This window comes from Eschscholzia californica, unplaced genomic scaffold (assembly GCF_041429995.1).
Source record: "Eschscholzia californica isolate CP2 unplaced genomic scaffold, dmEscCali1.0.p SCAF_2, whole genome shotgun sequence".
NCBI lineage: Eukaryota > Viridiplantae > Streptophyta > Magnoliopsida > Ranunculales > Papaveraceae > Eschscholzia > Eschscholzia californica.
This window is the reverse complement of record NW_028238309.1, coordinates 18,805,373-18,828,124: the sequence shown is the minus strand read 5'-3', so window position 1 is coordinate 18,828,124 and position 22,752 is coordinate 18,805,373. Positions and strand designations below refer to the sequence as shown.

At 40.7% G+C, this 22,752-nt stretch overlaps 3 protein-coding genes across 4 annotated transcripts; 2 read left to right on the top strand and 1 right to left on the bottom strand.

The window, feature by feature from the left end:
* Window positions 1–567: 567 nt before the first annotated feature.
* On the top strand, window positions 568–1,203 carry LOC147556686 (uncharacterized). The gene is made up of 2 exons (XM_086657630.1): window positions 568–636; window positions 729–1,203. The coding sequence occupies exons 1-2, from the start codon at window positions 589–591 to the stop codon at window positions 1,152–1,154; spliced, it is 474 nt and encodes a 157-aa protein (XP_086513756.1). The 5' UTR covers window positions 568–588; the 3' UTR covers window positions 1,155–1,203.
* Window positions 1,204–5,816: 4,613 nt separating this feature from the next.
* LOC147556685 (uncharacterized) lies at window positions 5,817–6,716 on the bottom strand. Its single transcript, XM_086658679.1, has one exon. The coding sequence runs from the start codon at window positions 6,714–6,716 to the stop codon at window positions 5,817–5,819; it is 900 nt and encodes a 299-aa protein (XP_086514805.1).
* A 5,831-nt stretch (window positions 6,717–12,547) lies between these two features.
* LOC147556684 (amino acid permease 6-like) lies at window positions 12,548–16,843 on the top strand. Of its 2 annotated transcripts, XR_015234902.1 has the most exons (8): window positions 12,556–12,883; window positions 14,304–14,537; window positions 14,836–14,929; window positions 15,066–15,286; window positions 15,369–15,508; window positions 15,664–15,885; window positions 16,045–16,621; window positions 16,704–16,843. XR_015234902.1 is itself a non-coding variant. In XM_086663141.1 (7 exons), the coding sequence occupies exons 1-7, from the start codon at window positions 12,730–12,732 to the stop codon at window positions 16,459–16,461; spliced, it is 1,482 nt and encodes a 493-aa protein (XP_086519267.1). In that variant the 5' UTR covers window positions 12,548–12,729; the 3' UTR covers window positions 16,462–16,843. The 2 variants fall into 2 exon arrangements, 1 of the variants encoding a protein (XP_086519267.1); XM_086663141.1 differs by having other exon boundaries at window positions 12,548–12,883; window positions 16,045–16,843.
* Window positions 16,844–22,752: the final 5,909 nt, after the last annotated feature.

Below are 22,752 nucleotides of genomic sequence, written 5' to 3'. Positions count from 1 at the left end.
GACGCGAGTTTTGTCGTTTCCTGCCTTACCTGGTCTAACCGTGTTGGTTCATGTAGATAGCGGGCAGGGCAACGAAATTGACTTTGTAGCACGGGACGCTGTTAGGCGTTTCGACTTCTGCCTGGCTCTTAGCCCCATCGAGAGGCATTGGGAGGTCATACTTGGCCATAAGAGAGTTGACGAAGTGACTCTTGGTATGCGCTTTATCCTTTTTGCATCTCGTTGTTCCGTTTTCTTGCTTTTGGTGCTTTTAAAGTAGTATGTGCTTACTTTCCTTCAGAGGACGTTATGCCGAAGAAGAGGTATCGTATGCCCGAGGTTCCTGGTGCTAGAAAAGCAACTGCCGCAAGTACGGCAGTGTCGCCTCCTCATCCTCTGCGCATCCGTCTCAAGCCTTCTGCCGCTCCTTCCCCTTCTGTTGCAAGTGCCGAGCCGCTGCCTATGACCGTGGCTCCCTCGGCGGGTAGCAGTGGCAGTGTGGTGCATTCCGAGGTGTCACCCCCATCGTCAGCGCTTCACGATTCTTCTTTCGTGCCACAGGTGGTCCCTCACTTGCTCATGGAGTGGGACAGGCCAGGCTTTAGGGAGATGGGGTATGGCGGGACCATGGACTGGTCTATGACCCAGGCTTATCGGGTTTGTATTCCTTCTTTCTTACTTAGGTCTGTTCAGCATTCCTCGTATCGATTTGTTATCTAACGTTGTGTTTTTATGTGCTTCCGTCGCAGGCTTTGTCTGGCATGGGTCATGCTAGAGATCTTCAAGACCAACAGATTAACGAGTGGAAGCAGAAATACCATGCAGAGCATCTTCTCGTCGAGGAGAAATCTCGCCTTGCTGAGGAACAGACTCGTCTTGCCGAGGAGCAGGCTCGTCTTGTTGAGGAGCAGAAGCGTCTTGCTGAAGAGTTCAAAGGCAAGTTGAAGGTGAAAACAGACGAGTTCGATGAGGCGGTTGAGGATCACGGGGCGCGGGTACAGATACATGCAAGGGGCATGCTTATGCGGGAGTACGTGGCGGGGACGCACCTTACTGAGTGGGACCCGGCTGGCACGATTGCGCTTCTTGACCAACAGGAGGCGGAGGATAGGGCGATCGAAGAGGCAGAGCAGGCTCAAGCTAGGGCTAGAGCGTCGGGTAGTCGTGCCCGTTGAGTTGTGCTACCCTAGGGCTAGCTTCTTCTACTGAGCGGTAGTTAGATTTACTTTCTTTTGCTTGCCCATGGGGCTATGTCGGGAATACTGTGTCCTTAGTTTGTGTTAAACTTAGACTTTCGGAGGGTTGTAGTATCCCTTGTTGCCCATGGGGCATGCGAAACTTTTGTGGGGTGACTCCCCTTGTTATTCTAACTTCTGGGTTTGACTTTGAAAAATGTAGCTAGGTTTGCTTTAACTATGCTTTATTGATGACTTGCGAATTGATAAATCATCGAGTACAGTAATTCAATAAAAAGTGCAACAAGTATGTAGTAGGACAAACAGTGGTGTTCTGGGGCAGCCTTAGGACAAAGATTGGTGCTCCAGGGCAGCCTAGGGCTGGGGTAAGGAGAGGCACACATCAGGGTAGCCTGAGTCGTCGGCTGCGCACACTTTGTTAGTCTTTGGTGGGCTCGTTGATCGACGTTGCGTGTCTTGTTGAGTAGAGGGTAGGTTGTGCCCCGCATTTTGCTTTGTACTACTCCGACCCGGGCAGGGATATGCATGCCAACGGCGGGGAAGCGTCATCTGGGCAGAGGTGTCGAATTGTCCGTGTGAACACTGTCTTGCCATCTATTGTCCCCCCAGCCTAAGTGTAGAGTTAATTTGCTCTGGACTTAGGCTGTCATTTTCGTTGGCGTCGTAGGATGGGAGAAGGTTGTCCTTTTCCAGCTTGTCCAAATCTGCCGTTAGATAGCCAGCCGGCACACTGGAATGATGGGTGGTCGATGGCAATGCCATCGACCTTCAGAAACTCGAGTTAGCAACGTCCTGAGATGACAAAGAAAAGATTATACAAAGGAGGTAAGGGCATGTGTTACTCTCCCTCAGGTTAAAGGTCGGACTAGGCTTGTTCTGGGCTTAGGTCGTCATCCTTGTTGATGTTGCAGGGTGGGAGAAGAGTGTTCTGTTTCCAGCTTGCGCATGTCTACCGTAGGATAATCAACCTGTACAGAAAATAAGAAAAGGTGGTCGATGGCATTGCCATCGACCCTCCGACGCCCAAGTCAGTAATGTTCTGAGGAGAGAATAGAAAATGGACAGAGGAAATAAGAATATGTGGTACTCCTTGTTCCCCTCTGAGGGGTTCGGTGTGGGCATGTCGTATGCTACCGAGTTATACTGGAGCCGCAACTGCCCTTATGCTCCTTGGTCTGGGGGTTGAACCAACTTCACCAGGTGTGTATGTCTACGCTGGTAGACCAGCAGGTCCAATGGGGTGTGTCCCATTTTATTGTCAAGAATCCTGTCACAAAATGGGTGAGAGGGGTAGTCGGTGGCATGGCCACCGACTCTCCGATGCTTAAGTCAGAGCAAGTGTTTATTAGAAGCGGTAAGTAAAGTAAGGAGGTAGGGTTAGAAGTGGTACAACTTTAGATGAGTGGCGTTCCAACTGTTGTTAATATTGAGCCCATCTTTTGCTTGGAGCTTGTATGCTCCCTGGCCTATCACCCTGGTGATTAGGTAAGGGCCTTCCCAGTTGGGGGCTAGTTTACTGCTCCAGCCTCTCTGGTATTCTGGAAAACCTTTCGGAGTACCCAGTCACCTACTTTGAAGGTACGAGCTCTGATGTTCCGGTTGTAATGACGGGCTACCTTTTGCTGGTATGCTGCATTCCTTATTACTGCCATATCTCGAAGCTCGTCGACCGTGTCGAGGTTGTGGTTGAGTTGATCCCAATTTGACTCTTCTGTAGTCCATTGACAACGTACTGATGGTACTCCAGCTTCCACTGGTATGACCGCTTCAGAACCGTAGGCTAGGGAGAAAGGAGTTTCGCCAGTTGGGGTTCTAGCAGTAGTTCGATACGACCAGAGAACCCCTGGCAACTCGTCTGCCCAAGCCCCTTTAGCTTTTTTGAGCCTCTTCTTTATAGTTTTCATGATGGTCTTATTAGAAGACTCTGCTTGTCCATTAGATTGAGGGTAGCATGGGGTAGAGAAGCTAAGCTTGATTCCCCACCCCTTGCAGAAGTCCTGGAAGTCGAAACTAATGAACTGGGAACCGTTGTCGGTAACGATCTCCTTGGGTACCCCGAACCTGCAAATAACATTTTTCCAAATAAAATTCTTTACCTCGCGGTCTCTGACCTGGTGGAATGCCTCAACCTCGATCCACTTGGTAAAGTAGTCTGTCACGGCTAGCATGTAAACTCTCTGCCCTGGAGTAGTGGGTAGTTTTCCCACGATGTCCATACCCCACTTCATGAATGGCCATGGTGAAAGTATGGAGTTGAGTTTTTCTGGAGGTAAATGGGAGGAGTTGGCAAACCTCTGGCAACTGTCGCAACTCCTGACGTGACTTATAGAATCTGCTCGCATGGTAGGCCAGTAGTAGCCGACTGTGAGGACTCGACTGGCTAGACTACGGCTTCCTGAGTGGTTGCCACATTCTCCCTCATGAAGCTCGGCTAGCACGTATTTGGCTTCCTCTGGAGTGACACATTTGAGATAGGGTCCAGAGTAGGACCTTTTAAGTAGTTGACCTTCCAGCATGGTGAACCTAGCTGCTTTTGCTCTTAGTCTACGAGCCTCATTCTTGTCTTCTGGTAGCTCGTCAGTGGTCAAATAAATTATTATTGGTGTCATCCAATTGTTGCTGGAGTCTACACTTGCTACCTCCAGGGGAGGATTTTTCCATGTGGCTGGCCACTGGAGGGTAACTAGTGGGATTGACTGCTCTGACTTGGCTGGGATCGATGAGCCTAGATTGGCTAGGGCATCAGCATGGCCATTCTCCAGTCTGGGTACCTGTGTTATGTTGGTCTCTTCGAAGTCAGCTAACATATCCTTTACCTTGGCTAGGTAAGCGGTCATCCTGGCATCTCTGGTCTGGTATGCTCCTTGCGTTTGGTTGACTATCAGTTGGGAGTCTGACTTTATCTCTAGCCTTCGAACACCCATTTCTTTGGCGAGAGCTAGCCCGGCGATCAATGATTCGTACTCGGCTTCGTTATTTGTGGCTTTGAACTCACATCTGACGGCACGCTGGATTTGGTCTCCCTCAGGGGATTGGAGGACTAGCCCTAGCCCGACCCCATTCATGTTACTGGAGCCATCAACCGACAGGGTCCATTTCAGCTTTTTCTGCTCTGCAAGACACAATAACTCCTTCTCGGCTTGAATTAGAGTACTAGGTGTAAAGTCGGCTATAAAGTCAGCCAACACTTGGGACTTAATCGCAGTACGAGGTTGGTAGGAAATATCATGCTCGCTTAATTCGACAGCCCATTTGGTCAGTCTACCAGATAGTTCTGGTTTGTGAAGCACATTCTTTAACGAAAATGTAGTAACTACGACTATCGGGTGGCACTGAAAATATGGTCTTAGCTTCCTGGCAGCCATCACTAAGGCTAGTGCAAGCTTTTCTAGCTGGCTATAACGGGTCTCTGCATCAAGCAGGGACTTGCTAACGTAATAGACGGGTAGTTGCTTACCTTGTTCTTCCCGTACTAACACTGCACTTACTGCTGTTTCGGAGACTGTTAGGTAGACATACAATTTTTCTCCCTCTTGAGGCTTGGATAGCAAGGGTGGAGAGGTCAGGTACTCCTTCAGTTGCTGGAGTGCCTCTTCGCATGCTGGAGTCCATGCAAATTCTTTGGCCTTTCGTAAGGTAGAGAAGAAATGGTGGCATTTTTCAAAGGAACGTGAGATAAAACGGCTGAGTGCTGCCACTCGACCAGCTAGTTTCTGCACATCTTTGATGCATGTGGGAGAAGGGATGTTCATCACAGACTAAATCTGGTCTGGGTTGGCTTCTACTCCTCTGTGGGTCACCATGTACCCCAAGAACTTCCCTGAAGAAACATCGAAGGAACACTTAGTAGGATTAAGTTTCATATTGTACCTTTCTAGTACGTCGAAAGCCTGCTGGAGATGTTTGAGATGTTCTTCAGCCATCAGAGACTTGACTAGCATGTCGTCGATGTAGACTTCCATGGTGTCCCCCAGCACGCCTGCAAACATTTTGTTTACCAGTCTCTGGTAGGTTGCCCCTGCGTTCTTCAACCCGAACGGCATGAATTTGTAGCAGAAGATGCCTCTTTCTGTGATGAAGGCAGTCTTTTCCTGGTCTGCAGGGTGCATCAGTATCTGGTTGTACCCAGAGAACGCGTCCATAAAGCTGAGTAGTTGGTGGCCTGCAGTGGCATCGATAAGCATGTCGATGTGAGGTAGCGGGAATGAATCCTTGGGACAAGCTTTATTTAAGTCTGTGAAGTCGATACAGACTCTCCACTTCCCATTTTTCTTCTTCACCGCGACTATGTTAGCCAACCAGTCGGGGTAGTTGACTTCTCGGACAAACCCAGCTTCGATCAGCTTCTAAACTTCCTCATTTATTACCCTGTTTCGTTCTGGAGCGAATTTTCTACGCTTCTGTCTTACTGGAGGATGGCTAGGATCTACCTGCAATTTATGTACCATTACCTCAGGGTCGATTCCAGTCATGTCAGCATGAGACCAGGCAAAGCAATCGTGGTGGGTTGTGAGGAACTCGACGAGCTTGCTCCGCAGGGTAGGATTGAGCTTAGAACCAATCTGTACTTTATGATCCGGGAAGTCTGGGTGGATCTGGACTTCATCTAGCTCTTCCATACTTGGGCAGTCTGGATCGGTGCTACTGAGTTTCTCCTTCTGTAATTGCTATAAGGCTGACTTCGGGGCTTTCATTGCGTTTTTTGTAGCAATTCCTTGAGGTACTCTGCTCCCCTCTGATCTCTCGGACACCCCAGGGAGTTGGGAACCTGAGCACTTGGTGGAACGTAGATGGTACTGCCCTCATGCTGTGGATCCATGGCCTACCAAGTATGATATTGTAGGCAGAAGGGCAGTCCAGTACAACGAACACAGTGCTAAGGTTGACTCCTCCTGCGAAGACGGGAAGGGTGACTTCTCCCAATGTGTGTTTCTGTTCTCCACTAAAGCCTACCAGAACAGTAGAGCGTCGACATATGCAAGATTCATCTAAGCCTATACCTTGTAAAGCATTCAAGAAGAGCACATTAGTGGATGAACCAATATCTATCAAAATACGCTTAACTAGAACATTTGCAATATTAAGAGAGATAACAAGAGCGTCATGATGAGGGTTTACGAGCCCTGTTGCTTCATTGTCTATGAAGCTTATTGTCTGGTTGGTGTAGGCATGAGGAGTAGCTTCTGTAGAGTGGGCTAGAGGGTTGGCTGCAATTCTAGCACTCCTCTTGGCTGCAGAGTGGCTAACTCCACTCACTTCTGAACCTCCTGAGATTACTAGACACCTCTTCGTAGGAATCGGCTGCTCTGGTTCCTTGAGTTGGGTGTCTCGTTGTGCCAAGGTACTCTTCCCTTTCTCTGTCAACAAGTCGGTAAGGTGGCCTCTTTTCAGCAACTCCGCAACTTCTAGCCTGAGGGCTATGCAATCTGTAGTGTTGTGGCCGTGATCTCCGTGGAACTCGCACCACTTGGTTGTGTCTCTCTTCTCGCTGGGAGTCTTTGTCTTTCCTGGCCATCTTACAGTACTGCCCATGCCCTTCATAACCGCTACTAGTTCGACTGGTTCAATGCTTAGGTTGTATTCTGGAATCCTGGTACGAACGGGTCCTTGAGGCTTCTCTGCTGGGCGACCTGATGGAGGGTCAAGTGGCCTTTAGTTCTCCCTTGGAGGGCCGGCACGTCTGGAAGTTGGGTAGGGCTCCCCTGGTCTGCTATCTGTTCTCCGATCTGGTCGTCTAGAGCGACGGTCCCTGTTCCTGTCATCATAAGAGTAATATTTGTTTCGGTGGGCTTCGTCTTCCTCCCACCGAATTTCTACCCAAGCGCGAGCCAGGGCATCCTCCATGGTAGTGCAATTGAATTTGGTAAGCTCCTTGTACAACTCTCCTTCTGGCAGTAAGCCTTTTCTAAACGCATCAACGGCAGTCTCTTGGTTGCAGTAGGGAATCGACACCTTCTCTCGGTTGAACCTCCCCACGTAGTCTCTGAGTGACTCGCCCCTTCTCTGGTGGACTCGGTAGAGGTCGCCAGATAGCTTTTCTAGCTTTTTGCTACTGGCAAACTGCTCTACAAATGTGTCTGTGAGCTGGGCAAAGGAGGCGATCGAATTGTTGGGCAGGTTCGTGTACCATTGCAAGGCTGGACCAACAAGGCTTGAACCGAAGCTCTTGCACATGCATGCTTCTCTGAGATCTCTTGGTATTGCAGCAGTGAACATTCTCTGCTTATATGAAGCGATGTGATCGTCTGGATCGGATGTTCCATCGTACATCCTCATGTTAGGGAATGAAAAATTCTTAGGCATTTCTACCAAGGCAATAGTATCAACGAAAGGTGAGTCTGCGTAGCTCTGGGGCAGACTCTTCCTTAGTGGGGCTGGAACTCCAGGGATCCTAGTGATCATTGCCTCCATCTCTGCGAGTTTCCTAGCCATGATCTGCTCCAGAGGAGTACCTGTAAAAGACAAGTTTAGGATGTCAGCTTGTGAGTTAAGGGTTATCCCACCTGCCACAGTGTGTGAGGGGGGAACAGTAAACATTGAAGAGGAGAAAAGAGGAGCAGCAGTAGAGTGTAAGGGCAGAGTAGAGTGTAGGGGCAGAGCGGAGCTCTGGAATGTAGGCAGAGGCATTATGAAGGGTGTTGCAGAGCCAGCTTGAGTTGCGAGCAGTGTTGTAGAACCACTTACAGTAGTCGATTGAATGGGTGGTTGGCTGGAAGAACTTCCTGGCTCTGGAGTGAAAGGCTGCATCGAAGTAACAGGAGCTCGAAACCTTAGCCCTGTTGATCTTGGTACAGAGAGCTCGGTGATCTTCTCTTGAAGTAGCTGGTTTTCTGCTCTCACCAGAGAATTCTCTTCTTCTAGAGCTTTGAACTTTTGGGCATTCTCCTGTACTTGGGTTGTGAGAGCAGCTATCTGGGCTGAAACATCGATCGGAGTGGCTACCATGTCATCTGCCATTGCAAAGGTCGTCTTTGATAGTTGTTGTTGAGGCCCCACGGTGGGCGCCAAACTGTGGACGGGTAGAAAGTCACACGGTTAGAAGGATCGTCGGGTGGGCACCAACAACTAGGCTTCGGGCCTTCAAATAGACGGGTTGACGAGCAGAAGGTCGGTTCTGGTGGTCGGGTAGACGGGTAGGCAAATGTCAGAGAAGGAAACAGCTACTGTCGGGGTAACATCAGGGTAGAAAATGGGTACCAGTAGCCTGTAAACCTGCACAAGGGAAACGCAACCGTGAAGTCCAAGGGGGCACCGGAGATGGTGTCGGCCAAGGACCCTCCGACGGTCAAGTCAGTAACTTAGTTCGAGGTAATAAAGTGAATAAACCGAAGATAGAGTTACTAATGACGGTAGTGTCGTTGTAGCGTCGGGGTGGCACGACTCGTAGAGTGGCCGGAGCTCGGTTCTACGGAATGGAGAGTTGTAGTAGCTTCTGGACTACTTGATCAGCAGAGTAGACTTCAGGTTATGGAAGAGTAGGATTTTGCTTGCGGAAGGGTAGATCTCTGCTTGCGGAAGGATAGACTAACAGGAAATGAGAGAAACGAGAAGCCTCTTGCAAGTTCCGATGTGGTTTCGTGGAAGCTTCTAACCGGAATCTCTGCCTTAGGCTAGCTTAGACCAGAGATCGTCGGGGTAGGTGATTCGTAGCCGGAGCTTAGTATAGAGTGAGTGAAGTGATCGGAGTAAGGCTTCTAGAGTGTTAAGTAGAGAATAAGTAAGTAGTTTTCGAGTGAGAGTCTGATCCCCTTCCAAGAGTGAGGCTTCCTCTATTTATAGGGTGTAGAGGATAGTAACCGCTCTTGGGGGCGCAGGATTGTTGGATCCGCAATAGTAGGATCACACTAGACTGCTTCCGTGGCCGTTGATCTCTTGAGAGAGAAGGGTAGCCTTAGGATACCCGTTGCCCTAGCCTGTTCGTCGCCAGTAGAAATAGTCCACCACTCCTTTAAAGTAGTGCAAGACTCGGTCTTCTACCATGACCCCAACGTGTAGCAGAATGCTAGGATTGGACTGACCCAATCTCTAACAACTTGGCCACGTGTACGCACAACTAGCTGGAGCGTGGGTGGATCGTCATGGCAGACTTTATCTCGGCATGCCAGGAGCGCGGGCTTGGGTAGGTCTGCTTAGAATTTCTGGGCTTGCGAGGCGTGTTGGGCTTTCGGTGGGCTTCCTTGCTAGACCGTAGAGGTTACTGAAGGCACCCCTCATATGTTACACGAGGGTGGGCGCATAAGGAAGGCCCAATGCTGTTTTTTGCCAATACAATAACCAATTCAAAATTCTAAAAAAATATCTTAAAACTCAGCGTGTAAGCATAAGTTTTAAAGTTGAAGGTCATCTATAAAGTTGGTCTTTTAAAAGTGATAAGTTTTTTATCGAGTTATTTGTTATGTTACGATAAATTAATTAAACAATGAATGATATGAAAAACTTATGGACAACAATATCTTAGATGTCTTTTACTCTCTCTAGAACTCTTCTCCTCTCTTGAACATTTCTCTTCCGCCGGTAGTTGCACCTTTTCCCACCACCAACTTCTTGTTTAGACTTAAACTTTTAGGGTTTTAGATGTTTTAATAGGGTAGGTCTTTTGTGTCTTGAAATATTTTCTTTCTAAAACTCCTTTTCTCTCTCTAAAATTCTCTTTCAAGGCTTCTACTACTTTTCCATACACACTTTTATGTCTTCGATTCGAATACATAGGGATTTAGAATGTTAATAGGTATTAGTAAATTTAAAATTTGTTTAGGTCTTTTATGTAATTTTACACTTACTTTGACACTACTTAGAAGTGTTTTTCATTTATTAAGTGAAAAAAAAACGACCTAAAATTGCCGGCCCGCACTTACTAAGTGAAAATCACATAATAAATGCAAAAATCAAACACCCTCTAAGTATACACATATCATTTAAAATCAATTATGCATCTGAAATCAGATCTTCATTGTGACGTCAACATTCATTATACCTAGTAAATTTGTAATTCATAACGATTGTAAATATATAAAGATGGTCTTTACAACGAGGGTTTAATCGAATTTTTTTTACTAATTGAAGACAATCAAAAACCAAAAAAAATGTGGGCATTTCCCTATGATGATTACTACAAGGCTGTGAATGAAATACAGGAATTCCTAAATTTAATTCCTAATAATTGGAATATATATTTTATTATTTGATTTATACAAACATATGATTTTTAGAGAATGATTATGTTAGTAGATTAGTTTTTTTGTTGAACTTGTTAGTAGAATAGTTGATTCACAATTTCAATAGAAAGAGAGTTTGCACAAATTCCTTCACAAGGAATCATACATAATCATATTCCAGTGGTATGACCAAGAATTTAGAGCCCAGTACAAAAACAAAAAACATTTGAGACTCTTTCTCCCATAATATTAACACAAAACAACATATAGTAGAGTATTAAAAAAGGATAGAATGTTCTGCTATTGTGCATCCTACTTTACTCCATCACCTAAGTAAATAACAGGATAAGAGGAGTGAAAAAATAACAATGTTCTAGAAACATTTTTTGACCAGTTGGCATATTGAAATGCCATAAGATACTTTCAACAAAAAAACAATGCCGTAACTAGGGTTGGAAAAAAAGTCCGCAAACCCGAAACCCATCACGAGTACCTTAATCCGTTAGAGCCCGTGGGTACCCGAAACCCTAAGACGGGTTTAGCCCGACCGACCTAATGAAATCAACGGGCCATGTACGAGTCTTGAAGTGCTACCCGGCATCCCGCCCGATAATCTTTACCCAACATAACCCGCTTAGTAATGTCATCCATTTGTACGATAATACCTGTGCACATTATACGTATGCTTGCTTGTATGTATTTATGTATGCATGTATAACATATATATATGTAGATATATTTTTTAAGTATTTGAAGTGTATAATATAGATATATACACATATATTGTTGTCCAAGTGCGGAGTGCCCTGGACACAACATTGTTAAGAGAAACTTAGTTAAATTTAGTTTCGACAGAAATTGCGATATCATCGAAATAGAAATATTTTGGTCATTTCGACCGAGATATTTTAAAATTGATTTAATTCCTATATGGCCCCCTACTTTGTGACCAGCTTCCTTTATGGCCCCATTTTTTTCGTAAATTCAAATATGGCCCCCTTTTTTGATGTAATTGTCCTAACTACCCTTCCTTTAAATCTTTTTTCAAAATTAAAAATAAAATTATAATTCCACCTCATTTCCTCTCCACCACACATCTCTCTCCATGTCAACTCTCTCTCTTCCCAACTCACCTCTCTCCAACTCACCCCTCTCCAACTCACCCCTCTCTCTCTCCAACTCACCCCTCTCTCTCTCTCCAACTCACCCCTCTCTCTCTCTCCAACTCACCCCTCTCTCTCTCCAACTCACCTTCATCTTCTCCGATTGAAGTCGCCGGCCGGAGATTTTTCCGGCCGGCGACTTCCCAAAAAATTTTTTTTTTTTTTCTCTCATCTCTCTCTCTAAAAATCCGGCGAAGGCGGTTTCCCTTCGCCGGAGCCGTGAAGAGACCTTCGAAGGTCTGGTCTGTTCACGGCTCCGGCGAAGGGAAACCCCCTTCGCCGGATTTTTAGAGAGAGAGAGAGATGAGAGAAATTTTTTTTTTTTGTTTTTTGGGAAGTCGCCGCCCAGAAAAATCTCCGGCCGGCGACTTCAATCGGAGAAGATGAAGGTGAGTTGGAGAGAGAAAGGGGTGAGTTGGAGAGAGAGAGAGAGAGGTGAGTTGGAAAGAGATAGAGGGGTGAGTTGTAGAGAGAGATGAGGTGGAGAGAGAGAGAGAGGGGTGAGGTGGAAATAACTTTTTTTAAATGTTTTAAATTTAGAATTAAGAAGGGCAGTAATGACATTTACTTGAAAATAGGGCGCCATATTTGAATTTACGAAAAAAAGGGGGCCATAAAGAAAGTTGGTCACAAAGTAGGGGGCCATATAGGAATTAACTCTTTAAAATTTTGGTGAAAACTCGATACTCGACCGCCTGATACCCGAGAAACCTGAAAAGTTTGACGGACTTAGACGGATTTTGGACATTATGATTTTTTAAATAACCCGCCCGATTAAACTCGAAAGCCCGAATGGACAGAGAGTTTAAAAGCCAGACCGACCTGACCCGATGAATGACATAACCCGACCGGCCCGACCCGGACCGATTCCGACACCTAGCCATAAGGCAGAAAATAGTCAAGGTGGAAATTACAGTGTATCTTTGTATTACATGATAGAAAATGTACTGTCATTATGTTGGAGTCAAAAGTCAAATATCCTATATCTCTTTCTTTATATCTCACTCTCTTTTTAGCCCTCTCTCTCTCTCTCTCCCTCTCTCTCTCTCCCTCTATTCAATTGACTACAAAACAACTCCTCCACTATCACTACTACTAATATATAGATAGTAGTTCTTTTCCATCTCAATATCAATCACCAGTCCCTCCTTCTTTATGTTCAGTTTCTGAATCTGCTTCTATCTCTATAATCTCTATCTCTATCTAGATAGAAACATTAAGGGTAGGCAAGCCAAAATGACAAGGGCAGTAGGTGATCAAAATTTTGGTGGGAATGAGATGATGGAGATGAACAATTTCACTACTCTAACAGTGCAGAATTCTGAGAAAAAAGTTACTACTGGTGGAATGGATGAAAATTTTGATGATGATGGAAGGCCAAAAAGAACTGGTTTGTTTCATAATTTTTATTTACAACCATTTTCATTAAATTCACAGATTTTTTTTTTTCTTTCCCTTCTTTCTTATGGGTTATCAATTTCATCTATCTTCTTTCAATTTCTTTCTAAAACAAAATCAGTTTCTTTTTTGTGCTCTGTTTTCCTCATAACTTTCATATCTATTTCATTCTCTCTGTTCTTCAGTAAAATCTTTAAGGTTTTTTTTTTCAATCAGTAGTGATATTCTAGAGAAAAGTGAATTCTTCCACGTTTCTGATTGGATTCAGCCATTTGTTTAACAACAATAGAACTTCCATTAAATGAAGTTTGGTGAACTTTGTCAATGAAAATACAAGTGTTACTCTGTAATTAATTAAAAAGAGTTCCTTCTAAGGTGGGCCCTTAACTCATAAATTCTTTTTAATTTTAACCAGACAAAAGTTAAGTGTAAGTTATTTGGAAAGAAAATACTAATGGTACAACACATCTTGACTTAATTTTTTTTTTTTTTTTTTTGTTGAGAAATCTTGACTTAATTTATAAGATGTTGAATCACTCACCAAAAGAAGAGTATGGATTGTAGTCAAACTTTGAATTTTTTTTTTTTTTTTTTTTAGTGCAAGTAGGTCATCGAGTCACAAATTTTTGCACATAGCAGTTTTGAGCCCATGAGGTTGTGGGATCGAGTCTCGGTGGAAGTTGTTTGTCATTAAGATTTATTCCATTTAATTTAGGCAATATATATAGTAAATAATATAAAAAAAAATTATCGGGCTTTAAGCCTCTTTCAGGGTGTCAGGCTTTGGGCCTCTGTCGTTATGGTTTAAATTAGATAGTTATCGTGCTCATCACATCTTCACGATGTATCACTGACTTGTAACGACTAACGTAGATTGTAGTCGATTTCTCCAAAAAAAAAAATCACAAATTAAGTCAAAATCTTTTGCACACATAGCACTCCAGTTACTTAAAAACATCCCTCTATTTTTGTTAGGGACTTTGTTTTTTCTTATACTCCCCACCTAAATTTGATTTGAGGGGCGCAAATTTGATTTGAGGGTGTCAATAGAACATCCCTTAAACAGTTTGGTCCTTTTTTCGATTAATTAGTTGGGCTTTTCAAGCCCAAAGCCCATTAGTTCGGCCTGCCCAGATATATCTGAGCAACTGAGTCTAATTGATTAAGGTATGAGATGTTGGGATCTTATATCTTAATAAAATAAATAAAAGAAGAAATTGAATATAAAACAGAGGTGTGATTAGGTCGTTTGACTCTCACTCTCTCAGCATTGTAATGGACTTTGTGATGGGCCATGACAAGCCCAAAATAGTTTAATACAACATTGCCAGTTACATCACAAACATTTCTTTGATGTCGTCTTTCTTAGTTGAAGTTGGTGTAATTGAGTAATTAAGCACATATTCGTGCAGGAACCACTCTGACTGGAGCAGCACATATAATAACAGCGGTTATCGGTTCAGGAGTGCTATCATTGCCTTGGTGTGTAGCGCAACTGGGATGGGTTTTGGGACCCATTGCTCTTTTCGTCTTTTCAATACTTACCTACTTCACGTCCGGTCTCTTAGCTGATTGTTACAGATCCCCTGACCCTGTTACTGGAAAGCGAAACTATTCTTATATGGAAGCTGTTGGAAACAACCTAGGTACAAACTTACTATGACGCCTCCATAAACCCCCAAAAGTAGGTAGTGATGCAACCATTTTGATTTACAAGAAAGATTTTGCCTGGTTTGAATCTCGTCATTGCAAGGGGCACCCATGCGTACCTTTGGGGGATGGATTGTCATAACTTGCACTGTTCTCTTTCTTTCTCTGTCACACGCGGGACGCTTAGTTTAAACTGCTATGTACTAGTTCTTGTAACTTTCACGAGGATAAGTGTGTCTGTGTGTGTGTATATGTATGCGGGATCACTCAGTATATCAATGGACTTTTTTCTAGGTTCAAGAATGAGAACAATTTGCGGGATCACTCAGTATATCAACATTATCGGCTATGGTATTGGCTACGCAATTACTACAGGGATTAGCATGTAGTAAGTTCCTTCGTACTTTGGCTGTTGGACAACTCGGGAACTTTTTGATATAGAACTTGTCAATCTCTATATGCATCCCATTTTCATGAATTGGTTGATTAACTAAATACTGAATTCAAGTAATTTGTAATTTCAGTGCAATATATGAATCTACTTGTATGAGCAAGTACGGTAATAACAAAGATTCATGTAAAAGATCTGTTACTCCATTCGTGATTTTGTTTGGGGTTGTTGAGCTTGTTCTTTCTCAAATCCCAAATATTCATGAATTGACATGGCTCTCAACCCTCGCTGCTGTCATGTCTTTCTTATATGCTGGCATCGGTGTGGGTTTCTCCATTCAAAGAGTCATTTCAGGTACGTCTAGATTGCAGTTCTTAATATCATATCATCCATTATCATCTAATGTTTTGACAATTTTCAAAATTAATACATGTAGGAAATACCGGAAAGACGACTTTGATCGGACTCGAACTCGGGCCGAATTTATCTGTTGCTGAGAAAACATGGAGCATGTTTAGTGCACTTGGAGATATAGAAGTAGCCTTCTCATTTGCTTTTATCCTCATTGAAATTCAAGTAAGTTTACTATCATGTTTTTCTTGTAAGGGGTTGTCTGTTATTTTCTTCTATGAACCAAGACATTAAGACATTCTTGACCCATTTCGGTCAAATTTACTTTCCATCTAGATTGAGGGATAAAACCTATAACTCGAAGCTTATGTGGTTTTCAGGACACGATGAAAGCTCCTGCAGAGAATAAAAAGATGAAGAAGGCAAACCTTTACTCTGTTACAGTAACAAGCATTTTCTATGCATTGTGTGGATGCATTGGTTATGCTGCATATGGAGTTGATGCCCCTGGCAACATGTTAACTGGAGTAGAGCATCATCCTCTGTGGTTAGTCAACTTCGCGAATGTCTGCATTATAGTACACATATGTGGTGCATATCAGGTACTATATCAATTTCAGGTTTCTATTTCTTCAACTTCACTATAGTATGCATATATTTAGCATCCAACTTCACCTAGCTAGCTACCGTTTTCAAAACTAGACCTTTAGGATAGTTTCAAATTGGTTAGACTAATAGTCGTTCCGGATCGCTTTTTGTAGGTGTTCAGTCAACCCTTATTTGCAGCGGTAGAGACCTACTGTGGAAATAGATGGGAAACATCGAAATTCATAATACACGAATACTCAATACCGGGTATTAAACACTTCCGTGTTAACCTTTTTCGTTTGGTATGGAGGAGTTTATATGTGGCATTCTGTACAATTATTGGAATTGGGACTCCTTTCTTTAACGAAATACTTGCGCTTTTGGGAGCTACGGGTTATTGGCCGTTAACGATTTACTTCCCTATAGCTATGTATATATCTCAGAGGAAGATAAAGAAGTATAGTGTTAGATGGACAGGACTTCAGCTTCTTAACCTTCTTTGCTTGCTCTGTGCTATTGCTGCTGCCTTGGGCGCCATTCAAGGGATAATAAAAGCTTTAGGTGATAAAGCCTCTAAAAGCAAGAATTGACAAATGAAGGAGTTAAATCTTCTTATGCTCTTGCTGAAAAAACTGTTGCCAAAGATCTTGTAAAATTATCCTACTAAGTATATTTATGTAGTTAAGTACTGTGGGTTGAAAACTAATACGTGTGAGAAAGAGACTGAAATGTTAATGACGTTAAAGATCAGTATTTGTAGGGTGTTTTTTTTTCGAATTGTTTAGCATGCCTCAAGAGAGTGGAAGACTATACCTCTTACCAAGGGTTGTAGGGTGTTAGTTTTTACTGATGTTTTTTTTTGTTTTTTTTATAGACTTGAGGGTCCAATTAGGTAGAACGTTCACTACCTAGTTCTAAGAGAAATTTATTATTTGAAATATGTATGACTTTTATGAATTTCTCATTACTGTACCCGTATTCATGTGGAATTTTCAAAAAAGTATGAGTACGTCTTGTTTAATGGGTTACTTCCATTTTGGCCGGTAAAGATGCTTAATAAACCAAACTGGCTTCCTGAAGTTTGATGGACCAAAACCAAATTAACCCTTAAAAGTATGGTATTTCGTAGGAATAGATTCTCTAGGGAATTAAAGTCACAGAACTACACTTCGTATCGAAAGGTGGAAATACCTATGTTCGCAAAAAAAAAATTCATTTTCATGAAAATAGGTGATATCATACGCAACCTAATGTAAATTACTCAGCTTCCACAAGGAACACACGAGTTAAAAAAAATGACCGATTTATGTTTTATCAAAGAAAGTCTGGATCAAAGATTTATAAAGAAAATCTCCCTATATTTAATTACATTAGCTAGAATCTTTTAAATATAGAAATTTTACAATAAATCTTACTCAAAAATAGATATTTATTTTATATTAACGGCCATAAACATTATTCCTATTCAAAATTATTTCCCACAAAAGGTCATAATTAATTTGCAAAAACGGTTTCTCTATAAACAAAATTCTCTTAGAACTTTTTTAACAAGAACAACTTACATAGATGAACTTGACTACGTACACAAAATTCGAAATTAATTACGTATTTGATGAACTTTTCTCTGTAATATTTGTTGTAGGGAAAAATTTGGACCAAAATACTCTTCGTTTTGTCAAATCTTGTGAATTTCCGTAAATTTCCATAATGCATTATGATTCCTCGTACTGTATCATGAATTGCCTTATTTCAACCCTTCTTTTTATGAGCACTCATAATGTATTATAAACATTGAAAATACATGCATAATGAGAAATCGTATTATATCCTTTAACTCGAATACAAAATCATTTCTCTCTAAATCACCTTTTTCAATATTTCGATTACTCATTAGAGGTAAGTTTCACATCTTAACTAACAAGAACTATTGTTTATCTAATAGTTCTCAAGGGTTCTTCTCGATTTTGGATTTATAGTTCTTTCAGTAATATCCAAATTCAATTTTTAAGAATTTTATATAAGTTTAGTGAAGATCCGGTATTGGGTGTTTAACCAGAGGAGTAACAATGGAGGAGATGAAGAAATGGCGGCCATGAACGCCTCTGATTTCCAACAAATGCGATGTGAAAGAAGTCTTGGTTTTGATATTGTTTCAGGGGAGTTAATTTCAAGATCCAGGGTTCGTGTTATTAAATGGAAAGGGCCTAAATTTGGGTTGAGTCTGGTAAGATGAATATTACTAAAGAAGAACAAGTAAGGAATGATGGAGTTGTTCAATGGAATGAGGAATTTGAAAGGGTCACCGTTCTTTCTTCTTATAAGGAGAATTTGTTTGTTCTGTGGGAAATCACGATTATTGTCTTTTGGCAGACTTGAGTTTGTTTAATTATTAATGGAGGTTATGTAAGGGCAAAATGGGAATTTCTTTATGTATAACCTTAAAGACGGAATATTCTCTCTTGATTCCGTCAAAAGGGAGTCCAAAGTGCAACACTAGAAAAAGGGAGTCCAAACAGCAAGTCAATTATACGAAAGGGGGTCCAAACAGCAAATTTCCCAACAAAGGGATCAAATCAAAAGAGAAATCGAGCATATCCTCATCTAATTAAACTTCCTTAATATTTTCCCTCCCTTGAACAATAATTATTACATGTGACAAAACCAATTCTTTTTTCGTTTGACGAATACGTTCCTACATTTATAGTGTTACATAAACTATCTTTTGAAGTTATTTTAGAAATATAGTTTCACAAAATTGTGTTCCCCTCTTGCTTGAAAAGATCATATTAATTTTTTTGGGTTATTGCTCAAGAGCTTGTGGATTTATCATAAAACATTATGAACTATCATACTATCTAAATATACGTTCATAATACGTTATTTTTTCAATATGGCAATTTTCCTGTGCTTCATGTAGAAAAGGCGGGGGAAGGGGATAATGACGCCTACTTTTTGCAAGAAAGAATCTCACAACCATTTATGGGATTTGGAAGGATATTCCACCGTAATTCTAACTTTTCAAAGAAATTATTTTTTCTTTGAGTTTTTAACAAGAAAACTAAGAAAATCCTACGAATTCATAAATCAAAGAATTCATAATTTTTTCATCCAAACACAACATGAGTATATTTAACAAGTGACGCAGCGGAAAACTTCGAAAAGCCTTAGATTCTCGTCTGAAGACTATAGACTCGAAACTAAGAAGATTTAAACTAAAATACTGAACTTTATTGATTAAACTGAATTGAATTAAACAACTATTGGATGCCCTTTATATAGTAATAGGGTTTCCCGAACCTAATCAAAATAGAATTAACAACTTCTAAATAAATAAAATACTAAAATCTATGTCTCCCAAAAATATAAAACTGCTAAAACTAACAATTCTCTACTAACAAAAATATTAAACTACTAAAACTATTAGATTTTTGAGTTAATTCCTATATGGCCTCCTACTTTGTGACCAGCTTTCTTTATGGCCCCCTTTTTTTCGTAAATTCAAATATGGCCCCCTTTTTTGAGGTAAATGTCCTGATTACCCTTCTTATTAATATTTTTTCAACATAAAAAAAAAACTTGAATTCCACCTCACTTCCTACTCCCCCACACATATCTCTCCACATCATCTCTCTCTCTCTCTCCATCTCACCTCTCTCTCCAACTCACCTCTTTCTCTCTCTCCAACTCATCTCTTTCTCTAACTTACCTCTCTCTCTCTCTCCAAGTCACTACTTCTTCTCCGACGAAGGTCGCCGGCCGGAAATTTTCCTAGATTTTTGTTTTGAAAAATATTAATAAGAAGGGTAGTGATGACATTTGTCTGAAAATAGGGGGTCATATTTGAATTTACGAAAAAAAGGGGGCCATAAAGGAAGCTGGTCACAAAGTAGGGGGCCATATAGGAATTAACTCTAGATTTTTAGATATTTAAAATTTTCAAAATATCTTCTAAAAATCTCTCTGCATTAGTCTCCTCCACTTCAAAAAAACTTGCCGAGTTTACTAATCGATTTAGCTGTCATGGTGATTGGTACTCCCCTTAATGCAACTTTTCTGCGAGTTATGTATAGGAATAACCAAATATTCAGATTTGAACGAAGATTGAGTTATGGTATAATCAAGATACTTGTGATTTAGTTGACTCTTCATCTTCACCCCAAAAATAAATATGTAAGGATCATAAATAAAGTGATTGAGAATCACAAGCTTATGTGAAGAATGCCCGATGAAACTACTAATCAATCCGTTAGACACAAGTTTAGATTCACTGAATACTAGAACGTGATCTTCATATGAAGGAAAGTGTGTTAGCTCGATATCTAACTCATAAAGTTTCTCATCTTCATTCGAATCAACTTCCTTAGCTTCTTCAAGAAATTCAAATCCTTCATCAGTGGACTGATGATATTAGTCTTTTCCGTATCCACAATGATATCAATTTTTATTTCTTAAATAACTGGAATAACACCAAATTTTGTACAAGTATCCATGTTTGAAATAGTATTACTATTTTCATTCACACCTAAAGACGCATCAGAATTAGATATTACCTCAGAATTTGTTGTTATACTACTAATATTTTTTTTTTGAGTTATTTCCTTTTTGGCCCCCAACTTTCTGACCAACTTCCTTTACGGCCTCCTGTTTTTCGTAAATTTAAATATGACCCCACTTTTTACTTAAAGAGAGGGAGGGGAGAAATACATATATATTTTTTCTTTTAAAGTCGTCGCCCGGAGTATTTTCCGGCCGACAACCTTGTCCGAGAAGACAGAGAGAGAGATAGAGAGAGAGAGAGAGAGAGAGAGGGGAAGGGTGGAGGGGTGTTTTTACTATTTTTATTTTAAACATATATTTGTAGGAAGGGTAGTGAAGGAATTTAAATAAAAAAAGGAGGTCATATTTGAATTTATGAAAAATAGGGGGTCATAAAGGAAGCTGGTCACAAAGTAGGGGACCAAAAATGAAATAACTCTTTTTTTTTATCTAGTAACTGGTTGGTTGTGGGCAGATCCCTCAACACGTTCCCTGTTACAGTATTCATTAACAACTTCTTTGAGGGCGAATCCCTTAACATGTTCTCTGTTAACGTATCCATTAACAACTTGGTTGTGGGTGAATCCCTCAACACCTTCCCTGTTACATTGTTCATTAACAACTTCATTGAGGGAGAACGTATCCATTAACAACTTGGTTGTGGGTGAATCCCTCAACACCTTCCCTGTTACAGTGTTCATTAACAACTTCATTGAGGGCGAACCTATCCATTAACAACTTGGTTGTGGGCGAATCTCTCAACACGTTCCTTGTTAATGGTTGACTGCCTCAGGTTTGCATTGACATTCACATGGTTGATGAGCCTCTCCAGGAGTTGCTCTAACCGATGATGCATTCTGTCTATTTCTAACCATGCAACATTGATACTTCAGTCACCGTCGAAGGTTGTATTTCTAGCCTTACCTTCTGCCATTGAACCAGAAGAAACCTCGCTCTTGATGCCAACTGACGCAGCAGAAAACTCCAAAAAGCCTTAGATCTTCGTCTAAAGACACTATAGAACCGAAACTAAAAAGATTTAAACTAAAATACTGAATTTTATTGATTAAACTAAATTTAATTAAACAAATACTCGATACCTTTATATAGTAATAGGGTTTCCTAAACTTAATCAAAATAGAATTAACAACTTCTAAATAAATAAAATACTAAAACCTAAGTCTCCTAAAAAATATAAGGATTTTTGAGTTTAAGGTCCAAAAATAAGGGAAGGGGGGTAATTAATCATATATCCACTCCTAAATCAATAAATAAAATAAAACCAAAATAAATCAAAAATGTAAAATAAGTCCAAAAATTCACTATTTGGTGGGCCCCATGCATCAATCCTTTAATTTTCTCTCATTTTTGCCCTTTCATAGATATTTTTTAACCATTGGTAAACCAAAGGTTTGTGATGGTTGAGTTAATACAATTGTTCTTTCCATAAATTTTATGAAAGAATATTTATGGTGGATATTTAATGTTAATCTTTATTTCCAAAACTTATATTTTTCTAAAGTAACCTACTAAATCAATGGATATTTACCTAAAATTAGTTTCTCTCTCCCAAAAATGAGTTTCTCTTTCTATAATTATATGTTCTTTGAGTTCAAGAAAATATATTATTTTCAAAACTGATATTTGTCTAAATTAACCTACCAATTCAATGGATATTTACCTAAAACGAGATGCTCTCTTCCAAAAACGATTTTCTCTCTCTGTAACTCTATGTTCTTTGAACTTCAAGAAAATATGAATTTGTGATTTACTTTTTATTTCTACCTCGATCCAATTAGACATCTACAAATTCGTGTGTGAGGTTAAAAAGCAAACTATTTTGCTAGCATCTTACTGATTCTACTAGCATATTTACATTCTACTAGCATCTGATAATTGAATTTGATAAAGTAGTTTAAAAAGCAAATACTATTTCGTTAACATCTTATTGATTTTAATAGCAATTTTTACATTCTATTAGCATCTGTTGAATGAATATGAATACAGTAGTTTAAAAAGCAAGAATATTTTGCTAGCATCTTATGAATTTGTTACAGTAGGTTAACAAATACTTTTTCTAAAGTAACCTACCAAATCAATGGATTTACCTAAAATTAGTTTCTCTCTCTCAAAAATGAGTTTCTCTTTCTGTAACTATATGTTTTTTGAGTTCAAGAAAATATATTATTTCCAAAACTGATATTTGTCTAAATTAACCTACAAATTCGATGGATATTTACCTAAAACGAGATGCTCTCTCCCAAAAACGATTTTCTCTCTCTGTAACTCTGTGTTCTTTGAATTTCAAGAAAGTATGAATTTGTGATTTGCTTTTTATTTCTACC